Source organism: Trachemys scripta, chromosome 4 (genome assembly GCF_013100865.1).
Source record: "Trachemys scripta elegans isolate TJP31775 chromosome 4, CAS_Tse_1.0, whole genome shotgun sequence".
NCBI lineage: Eukaryota > Metazoa > Chordata > Testudines > Emydidae > Trachemys > Trachemys scripta.
Genome location: NC_048301.1, coordinates 63,460,756 through 63,472,119, shown reverse-complemented (window position 1 = coordinate 63,472,119; position 11,364 = coordinate 63,460,756). Strand labels below are relative to the sequence as shown.

At 40.4% G+C, this 11,364-nt stretch overlaps 1 protein-coding gene across 2 annotated transcripts in view; it reads left to right on the top strand.

Annotated features, from left to right (window-relative positions):
- Positions 1-11,364, top strand: part of UBR1 (ubiquitin protein ligase E3 component n-recognin 1) — a 140,112-nt gene that overhangs the window by 68,999 nt on the left and 59,749 nt on the right. For both annotated transcript variants that reach the window (XM_034769201.1, XM_034769202.1), the window contains exons 27-29: positions 4,198-4,307; positions 6,012-6,101; positions 9,640-9,827. In XM_034769201.1, the coding sequence (XP_034625092.1) occupies positions 4,198-4,307; positions 6,012-6,101; positions 9,640-9,827 (388 nt within the window). The remainder of the gene's footprint in view (positions 1-4,197; positions 4,308-6,011; positions 6,102-9,639; positions 9,828-11,364) is intronic.

Here is an 11,364-nt window from a genome sequence, read left to right as displayed (position 1 = left end):
CAGGACCCTCTGTTGCTTTTTACATTTTAGTTGCCAGAGTTTGTGCTCCTTTCTATTTTCCTCATTAGGCTTTGACTTCCAAATTTTAAAGGATGCTTTTTTGCCTCTTAATGGCCTCCATTACTCTGCTGTTTAGGTTCTTGGGGTATGCAGGACTGTGAGTCACCTTGATACCCCCTTGCCTCCAGTGAAAGAGAGACTTGCTTGCGTTTAACTGGTTGTCCATTCCCTGATTTCACCAACCTGTTAGCTACCCAGTCTCCTCTGGCCTATGCAGCCCTTACTTTGCCTTGCAGAATTATAGGTGTACTACAGTCTCCAAGGCCCTTTGAAGTGTTCCCTTGTAGTGTCCAGCCCCTTATCCACTGAACGTTCACAGAAATACCAGCTCCGCTGTCCCCAATGGAACAGTATACACACCAGCTTGAATGATTCAGCTAAGGATCAGCAACTTGTATAACATCACAACACTGAGATATATTTATAGTGAAAACAATGATACATTTATTATCAATGGTTTTGAGATTCATGAGCTAGTGAATAAGGATAACAAAAACAAAAAAGTTATATATGAAACTATTTCTAGCAACTAAACTTAATTTAGCAGGCTAACCACCTGCCTTAAAGAATTTTCCCAAATGTTTTTTGCAGTATTTCAACCCAGTCTGATTATGATCCTTATTTCATTCATGAAAACAGGGTCTCCTTTTCTTCTGCTTATATTCCCCAAAGTTCATTGTCTGTCCTCAGGACAATAACTCCTCCCCTTCCTCCCCCTCCCCCATTTTTACTGAGTCCTGCTTCTTCCCTGTTGACTTTGTATGTAAATAGGCCATCCATTATGTTGGCTTAAAATGCTTAATTTACATGGTGTCAGAGAGTAAAGTGAATAAACATCTTTTATCTGACAGTAAATCTGTTTGTCAACTCTGCCTTGATACAAACTATAGGAACATATTTTCAGCATACATTCGTAACTCCTTTCATAGTATCTGTACATACATTTCACAATGATATTAATTACCAGTGTGATTCTGGCTTTCATTTAAGATCTCCCATGATATTCTTTGGTGAACCAGAATGTACATACCAGAATCAGGATATTCTGGTAACCTTTTAGCCAGTTGGTATTGAGGGCATCCTGGGTCATAGCATCCTCCTTCCACTACAGGATTATCGTGAAGGAGAAGAGGGAAATGTGAATAAGAATTCCTTGAGAAATGACAAATGTCTATGAATGAGCAGTGTTTAAAAAATAAACTAACCACACATTTTCGTACCCTTTGACTTGGACAGATCTTAATTTGTTTCCAAATTAAGGGTTTTTATTACTCTAGTGACAATAGGAAAAAAAGCGAGACTTCACTTATAAGCTATATGCAGCGTGCTCTTGTGCTCCTTTCCCTTGACTCTAAACCTTATCATTTCTATCCAGAAGATCCTTTGGCTTACTCTAAAATCTGCTTAGGTTGAAGGTGGAGTCCAAATTCTTTGCATATTTAATCTTCCATTCTTTTTATCTTGTGTAGAGTTGCTACTACATTGTGTAAGGATAAATAGAGAGAGTCCCTTTTGCAAGCTAAACATTATTACCTCCTGTGATATGGATCAAAAATTAGAAATATGAATCCAAGCCACTGAAGTGGCTTTTATTTAAAGCTTTTGAAAACACTGACCTTATGAATAAGGCTAAGATTTAATCATGGGTATTTTTAGTAAAAGTCATGGACAGGTATCAAGGCTGATTCCCCACTCTGGCACTTCGAGTACAGAAGGTGGGGGGGCCCACAAGGATTCTAAAAATTAATACTGGCCACTCCAGGCTTGTATTAAACTCCCAAGGTTACAGCTTCTCTCTGACCTTAGATGGGTAGATGCTGCCATCACCCAAATGCAAAAAACCCCTTTGAACCCAGGAATGCGCACTTGGGAATTCCTCCCTGTGGGGTACCCTCAAACCCTTTCACACCCCCTCCAGGGAAGAGCTGAGAAAGAAAACAAAGGAAATCAGCTGTTGCCACCAGCTAATTAAACAACATATGCACAAGCCTCTTAGGACACAAAACCCAATCCTTAAAAAAGGTAAATTTTATTAAAAACAAAAAGAAAGAAAATACATCTGGAACTTAGGCTATTGCTAGGTTTTAAAAGAGGAAATATAATAATTGAGCATCAAGAATGGTTTTCTTGAGTTCCAGCTTAATGGTTATAAACAAAACAAAAGCAATTGCGGGGGTTAGCACAGAGGAGTCCACAAGCCATAAAGAGATAAACCTAATTGCGTCTTTCTGGACATTTCCTGATCTATTTATGTGTCTGGGGTTTCAAATGAGTCAGTTCTAGGTATAATTTAATGATTTTTCATACTTTGCTTAAAGCTTTTTACAGCATAGTTCCAGCCCTGTTTTTGCTCTGTCCCCTCTCTCTGGAGAACAACAGACAGACAGACAAAAGGGGAGTCTTGTTTCAATTTTTAAAAGTTCTAGTCTTCCCATTGGCTCTTTTGGTTAGGTGCCCACTCCCTTCCTTTTACCTATGGGCATTTTTTACCCTTTACAGGTAAAGCAAGTAGAGAACCGCTACTAACAGGAATTTTGTAGCTAACTGGCTGGCTGTCCATAAAAGGGAGCAACCCCTCCTTCATTTATCCCAACAGGTCGTGGGCAATTAACAAAAATTCATGGCTTGTGACCTGTCCATGACTTTTACTATAAATATCCATGACTAAATCTCTTCTCCTAGGACACTGTTGCTTTGGGGGGCCCCTGCTCCAGCTGTTGAGGCTGACTGCCCCCAGTGGCCTGCTGCTCCGAGGCCTCTGGGGACTACTCTTCTGACAGCTTCCGAGGCCTCCCACTCCAGCAGTCCCTGGGACCGATGCTCGGGCACTCCCCGGGGCCATCCCCGGGAATGCTGCTGCTCAGGTGCTCCCTGGGGCCAGCCACATGACTGGTGTGGCCCAAGAAGTCGCCTTGGGGTATCCGAGCAGCTGGTCCAGGGTCAGCCGCACCGGCCACTGCAGCTGTGGAGTCACAAAGGTTGCAGAAAGTCATGGAATCCATGACTTCAGTGACCTCCGTGACAGAATCACAGCCTTACTTATGAACAATATGCAGTAAAAGGGGATATTAGTGAGTCTGAAAAGTACAGTCTCTTAATCCCCATTTTTTATCATTCATGTCTTTTTGTTTGTCAAGCAAATTAAAGGGACGTAATCAAATTGAACATCACACTTCTCTTTGGAAAATTTTAATACCTACTGTAATTACAGCTTCACCAAAGATTACTAGTACTGAAAAATGTCAGTGGGTGAATTCTTTGTCAGTATATTTTTTGTATATGACAGCATATTTTGTATAGTGACTTCTATTGTTTTCCCCTGCATAATCAATTACGTTGTGATCCTGCAAACTGCTCCTGTACCACATTGAACACCATTAAAGGCAATGGAGTTCAGTATGAATGCAGGGATTCACCTGAACTGAGCAACTTGTCAGATCAGTGCCGACCTTAGTCAGCTTCTTTCTTGCTGAAAAGTCTCTAATAAACATCATCAGGGAAACAGAGAATCTCTTTTAAAAAATCCTCTTAATTTTTTTTTAAAACTCAAGAGCCTACTATTCAAAGGGTGCTCTGTTGGAAGCTGGAGTATTTCAAAATTGTTGGATTTGGAAAAAAAAAAATTGGGTTGACATAGTCTCTTTTTAAAGTTGTGAGAATTCAGTTTGCTCATTCCTCCTGTAATGTGCTGTAAGAAAAGTTCAAATGGAGGTAGTGGTTCTTAGTTCTTTAAAAACTACTTTTTAGCAACAAAGTACTATCAGAGTTTTGACCAAGAGGTCTGGAATTATAATCACCTGTTCTGACAGAAATGGGCTTCTATAAGATGAGCTTTCAGCAAATTAGGTAGAACTTGACTTACAGTAACAGGAAGAAGCACTAGAGCATAGATCTGAAAGTCAGGTCTGTGTTATCTATACTTCTGCTTTTGGAAGGAACCTAAATGAAAGTGTAAGCTGTGTTTGGTCTATGTAGAACAAAGATTTCGCTACATGTGTCTAGAATTGTGAGACAAATCTAAGGCAGCACTGTGACTATTATGTGTATTGCCAGTATTTTAAATCATGTTTATAGGAGCAAAAATGTTAGCCAGTATTTCTGAAAACTTGCACATTTACACTTCATCTCTTTGTGAAGGAATGGGAAGTTCAGCCTTGAATGCTCTGAACATACTAATGCTTCTGGAAAAACTAAAATCAGTTCCTCAGTTAGAAGCACAGAAGGGTATGATCAACTGGATACTGCAGGTAAACAATGCAGAAGCCAAGTGTGATTTGGCTTTAACAATTCAGCATTTTAAAAGAAAGAAGTTTGTGACTGCTTTAGCTAACGCAGTAGACACTGTTCACACCTGCTGTGATCTCTTAAGTATCCTACTGCGTTGAAAAGCTTATTTTTTTCAGTTGCTGAGATGAGATGATTTTTTTTTCTTATGTACACCACATGCTAATACAGAATCGAGTGCATGAAGGGGGTTACTACTTAAAATTTTATAAGTCAAAATTTTAGCTAAATAATATTTAGTAGTGACTTTTTAAAAAAACTTTCCAATTGCCTTAAATAACTCAGTATTTATATTTCTATAACTTCATTATTCAAGATATTTTAAATATTAGAGAAGTAAAGAAGCTTTGGTGACACATCTGTCTGTATTAGTAAAATTGGAACGTTTTTTAAGGTCTGTTAAAATCTTTTTTTTGGAGAGGGTTAAACACTTTGTGGAATCAGTCTTCAAATTAAATGGCTAAAGTGGAAAATTACTTTATAAAAAGCACAACGTTTTTAAATGGTGTATAAATTAAATTTAAAATGTTTAAATTAGAGGTTTTTTAGGATTTCTGATAAGAAAATTGTTGGACCAACAAATCCAAACTTAAAAGTACAACCTTAACTTTCACAATTTTTGTTTTTTTAATGGGATGTTGGATCAAAAAAACCCTGCTATACAAATTCATTTAACATAACATTAACCTAACCTGACATTCCACAAAAAGGAAGCAGCTGGTATTCTTTTTATGAAACTGAGTAGCAAGAAGAAATATGCATCAAGTTTCATAAAGGCAAAAGTGGTTTAATATTAAGGTGTGCTGAGGACGTCTATCAAATGATCCTTTTGATAGTGTTTCAGAAGCATAGTGTTGATATTTAAAGTTGAGGCTAATTCTCTAAAACTGAATAGCTGAGGCCTTGGCTACACTGGCGCTGTACAGCGCTGCAACTTGCTGCGCTCAGGGGTGTGAAAACGCCCCTCCCCCCCCGAGCGCAGCGAGTGCAGCACTGTAAAGCGCCAGTGTAATCAGCGCCTGCAGCGCTGCACGCTCACTTGCAGTACTGCAAGCTACTCCCCTCGGAGAGGTGGAGTACATACAGTGGCACATGCTGTGGCAGCGCTGGGAATTCCCAAGTGTAGCCAAGGCCTAAGATTACTATGCAAGATGAGGATTAGGGAAGAGGTTGTCTTAAGAAATTTGTCATGGGTTAGAGAGCCTTTCACCTCTGGGTTTGCTAGTTTAAAGAATGTGCTGGATGGTAGTACTGAACATTATTACTACCTGATGTCCCTTTAGTAGCCTGTATGAAATGATTTAGCATTGGAGATTTAGTGAATAGAGATTCTTATGACAGAACATCACACTAATTTCTACTAATTAGCATCCTTGTTAGTAGTTTTCACAATGGCTAAGGACTGAATAGACCAGAGAAACTGAACTACGCTCTCACATCTAGAGGTGCTCTTTCCAGTTGTGGGGTTGGAGGCACATTGGTATTGTGGGAAAACTTGCACTGACTCAGTAGAGGCTTTCCATACTTTGATAGCTCCAAGTACATTTTTATTAACATGAAATTCTCAAAAAATGTTTAACCTTTTAACAGCCGTTAGGTTCAGTTATACGGCATGCACAATCCAGTCACATTTTATATTCTCTTAACACCTAAATCTCTATTCCCAGATGTTTGACACAGTGAAACGATTGAGAGAAAAATCAAGTTTAGCAACAGCAGCAACTACATCAGGATCAGAAACGACAAAAGGCGATGAGGTAATAACAAACAGGGAAGGAACTGAAGAAATGTTCCACAGGGAGACATTTGTATTTACAGTTTTAAGGACCAATTTTCAAACATAAGTGCTTAAATGTAGGTACCTAAATCCATATTTGAGCATCTAAATACCAGTTTTAGGCATTAAGTGATGATATAATGTCTTAAACTGGTATTCTGGGGTATATTAACAGGAGTGTTGTCAGAAAAATATGAGGGATAATTGTCCTGCTCTACTCAGCACTGGTGAGGCCTCAGCTGGAGTATTGTGCCCAGGTTTGGGCGCCACATTTTAAGAAAGATGTGGACAAATTGGAGAAATCCAAAAAGATTAATAAAAAAGATTAAAGGTTTAGAAAACCTGACCTATGATGAATGGTTAAAAAAATCAGTATATTTAGTCTTGAGAAAAGAAGACTGAGAGGGGACCTGAAAACAGTTCAAATTCATTATAAAGAGGAGAGTGATTGTTCTCCGTGTCCACTGAAGGTAAGACAAGAAGTAATGGGCTTAAGCTATAGCAGGGGAAATATTAGGAAAAACTTTCTAACTACGGTACAAGGACGGTTAAGTACTGAGAGAGGTTGTGAAATCTCCATCTTTGGAGGTTTTTAAGAACTGGTTAGACAAATGCCTATCAGGGATGGCCTAGGTATACTCAGTCCTGCCTCAGCCCAGTGGGCTGGACAAGAGGACTCCTCGAGGTTCCTTCCAGTTCTATGATTCTGTGGTTTAAGTAATTAAATGCAAAGTTAGATATGCAAGTTTGAAAAGTAGGTGCTTACTGTGCACTTGTTTCACCCTGATAATGATAGCCACAAGGTTTCCATAGAGAATTTGTTACAGTACAACAACTGCAAAAGAACAAGAAGAAATCTCTTTCCTCTGACCACTTACTCTACTACATGCCAACATTTAATTGGAATTTGGTAAATATTTAACGTGTGCTTCCTTGGGCCATAGGTGGAGATTTAAGGGATGGTGCATGGTTTATGATTTATGCAGTGTTGTAGCCGTATTGGTCCCAGGATATTAGAAAGACAAGGTGGGTGAGGTAGTATCTTTTATTGGACCGACTTTTGTTGGTAGGAGAGAAAAGCTTTCAAGCTTACGCAGAACTTTTCTTCAGGTATGGAAAATATACTCAGAGTAGCACAGCTAAATACAAGGTGGAACAGTTTACTTAGCATAGTAGTTAACACGTATTTCAAGGGACCATTCAAGCTGAAGTGGCCCGCTGAAACCCCTCCCATCATAGGGAGGTAAGGAGGGGCAGGGGGAAGCAGCTGGGGGTTTGTTAGTGGGTTATGGATTGTTGTAATAAGCCATAAGTCCAGTCTCTCTCTTCAGTTGATAATTTTAAGTGTCTAGCAAGGTTATGAATTTAAGCTCCCAGGCTCGTCTTTTGAAAGTATTGTGCAGGTTTTCTTTGAGGATGAGGACTGATATCTCAGATGTAGAATGTAAGTTCATTCAAGATCATAGTGCTTGTCTGGTTTCACCTACATAGTTGTAATTGGGGCATTTAGGGCAAAGGATGATGTAAATCTCATGTTGTGATAGGCTTGTGTAGGACTCATGGATCTTGGAAGGTGTTTGATCGTTGTAGTGGAGATATATCTGCAGGTTTTGCATCTATTCTGGCAATGTCTGCTGCTTTGAGTTGGTGTCCTGGTCTCTGGGGAGCTTGCTTCTAATGATGAACTTGGAGAGGTTGGGGCAGGAGGTGGTTTGAAGGCCAGAAGAGGTGAAGATTTCTTTCGTTATGGGGTCCCTATTGAGTTTGGGTTGTAGTTGTTTGATATCCCATATGGGTTCCAGTGTAGGGTAATATAAGGGGTCAGACTCACCCCTGTGGCACCTCCCACTGGTCTCTCAGGGAATTAGCTCGATTTCCAGCCTGGCGCGCCCTCTGCATGCCGGTGATCCGCCTTGTCACTGGCCCCCGTGTCCCTCCCTGGACCCTGGTGCCCCTATCTCTGGGTGCTGCCCTCCTGGCAGTACCCACACACTCTGGGTCTCCCCTCCCAGGGGAACCCCCACCCACTAACCCCACCTCGCCTCAGTGTAAGTCTACTGCCAGTCACCATCTAGCCCCACTCCCTGGGGCAGACTGCAGTGTCAGCCACTCATCACAGGCAAGGTTGGGTTTGGACCTGCTGCCTTTGCCTACCCCTGGGCTGCCCTCTGCAACCCCCAGTACCTGTTGGCCCAATGCTAGGCCACCGCCTGGGCTTTCCAGGCTGGAGCTCCCCAGCTCCTCTGCCTTTCCCCAGCCCTGCTCCACTCAGGTACCCTGTCTCAAGCTCCCTGCAGCCAGGCCCTTCTCTCTCTGAATGCAGAAAGTGAGAGTCTCCTTGCTCCTGGCTCAAGCCTTTATAGGGCCAGCTGGGCTCTGATTGGGGCGTGGCCCAGCTGCAGCTGCTTCCCCCAATCAGCCCAGCTCTTTCCTTCCACAGCCCCAGCCCTCTGCAGGGCTGACTTTAACCCTTCCCAGGCAGGAGCAGGTGACCACCCCGCTATAGGTAGCAAGTGATAACTGGGGTGTGCAGTTGGAGGGAGTTTTATTTCTGTATTGAAGCAGGTTCTCTTGAGATACTTGGATGGCCTGTTCCATGATGCAATCTACTTCTCTGGTGGATTGGCCTTCTTTGGTGAAGTTGGTTTTGAGGCTGTTAAGGTGTATATCCTGGACTTTCTGCTCAGAGTGCCTGGCTGTACATAACTGATTTTTTGGGATGGTTACTGGATCTGTGAAGGTAGGTGTGGCGATATATGGGTTTCTTGTGTATATATTTTGTCTGTAGGGTTCTATTATTGAAGCTGATCGTGGTGTCCAGGAAGTTGATGCTCGTGTGTAAGTGTTCAAGAGAGAGTTTAATGGACGGGTCGTGGTTGTTGAAATTGTGATAGAAATTTGTGAGGGAGGTTAAGTCATCTGTCTAGAGGATGAAAATATCATTGGTTTCGTGGTGTATTTGTCCAATGCTGAGAAATACGGGTCGGCTTAAAAACAGCTGTAAAATTTACACAAGCCATCAGCAGGTCAATCTTCTAATCTGTTTCAGACCATCAAAATGTAGCTCTGACTTGATAAACTGTAAGATCTACTCAACATTTGGCTAACGCTGGTAAAAGGGTGAACAAGAATTGGGCTGCTTAGATTACACTGTAGAAGTCAGGTTATTTTGATGACTTCATCTTTTGCAAGGGTATTGTGTAATTTTGAATTGGGGTCTTAAGTAAATAAAGGATGACCGGTGTTTCAGATGTTTTAATTAAAACTTTCTGTATTTTTGAATTCATAGACATGTTCTACTAATGCCTTGAGAGCCTAATCAGCTTTTAAGATTTGTTTTACAACTTTTAGATTGTTTTGGGGTTTTGTTTGTTGTGTTTTGTTTTACCATCATGGGATGGCACGGTTTATTGGGAAATTTGATGGGAGCAATTAGAATTCTACTTTTGAGAATACTACTTGGTATTTTTTTAGTTGTTCTTCTTAATCTATAATTTTTACTACTGTTTCCTAATAAGACTCCGAGCACTCAAGACAAAGAGAAGGCTGAACGAAAGAGGAAGGCAGAAGCTGCCAGGCTGCATCGCCAGAAGATAATGGCCCAGATGTCTGCTTTACAGAGGAATTTCATTGAAACTCATAAACTCCTGTATGAACACACACAAGAGACACAGGGAAGAGAGGACTCTGTTATGGAGGAGGAGAGGTGAGACGAGACAGATATCCAGAGTTCTGATGAAAAAATTAATTTCCTAATAAGTGGTTATAGCTACATAAGGTTTAATAGTACAATTGATGGATAAAGTGCATCATCCCAATCAATAACCCTGTATCTCTTACTACTTACATTTTTCAATGCCCTGGATTAGAGAATCCTGTGTAAATTAGCAGCTAAATACTAATGTCAGAAGGCCAAATCAGTTAGGGAGACACCAGACCTGCTTGCTACATAAGATGAACTATGGAAATATATTCTTCAGGTAAAAGATATGTTACCTAACATTTCAGAAAACAATGACTTCATTATAAAACACCCCTAATTGATATTACTATAGTTTAGGTGATAATGGGCTTTCCTTTTTGAAGACCTAATTTGAGTGTTTAATTCAGCAGAATCTTAACATACAAGGTCCTGCCCAGAAGCCGGTATTTTTGAAAGTTAAGTTGGAAAAAAATAACTTATTGCACTCATAACCTAATGTGATTTTGTATGTCATTAATCCCTAGAATTGTTTGGTCTCTTTATAATTGTAGAAGGAAAAGAAATAGACTTTAAAAAAAAAAAAGTCATATTTTAAATGGCTGGATAATGTTATGATCAGCAATCACATGTAATTACACATCACAGGATAGAGATACTCAAATCCTGTGCTGTAGTGCACAGATTGATCACTATAAGGTTCAGGAAAAAAGTCCTCTTGTACAGCATTTATTTGCCTAGGTGCATTGTGGATTTCTTTTGCCTTCCTTTGAAGCATCAGATACTGGCCACATTAGTTTCTGAATTTGATGGACTAATGATCTGACCCAGTATGGCAAATCCTGCTTTTACTGCACAGGGCAGTAATCCTTTGTTCCTCATTATGTAGTATTTATAATGAAGACTTCGTACTTATCCATCTCTTTTAGTCCCTATGTTCTCTTGGCTATCTGGTTACGTTATAGTCTATCTGCTAAATTTTAGTCATGTGAAGTGTGGGGTTTTTGTTTTATTATTTTAAAGCTGGTCTAGTGGGAACAAAATGTGCTCCGATTCAGGGGACTGAAATTCAGATTCAATCACAATAGGAAGCGTCTCCTGTCATCCATGAATGACTGTGTCTTGTTGATGCTAGTAGTAGAATTGTCAGGCTTGAGTAAGAGCAATGGTGACTGTGCATGTGCAAGACAGAGAGAGAAAGAGTGCTCCAAGTTTGCACTACAAAATTTGTCAATCTGGGTTGTAATGAGACATAATTTATGTCTGATATAGCTGTGCTGGCGAAAGTTTCTGCTGTAGAGGCAGTTAAACAGTCAAAACTATGTGTTAGCCAATGTAGCTTATTTTGCTTGGGGAGGAGGGCCTGGAATAAATTATGCAAGTAAAAATACAATTTTGCCAGCATAAGCTGTGTCCAGACCAGGAGCACTTTTATACTATTACCAGCATAGCTATATTGACAAAGCAGTCCTACTGTAGACCTGGCCTAATGTATGATTTGTGAAAAAGAGGGTGCATAAGATAAAAGGCAGAGAACAAGATA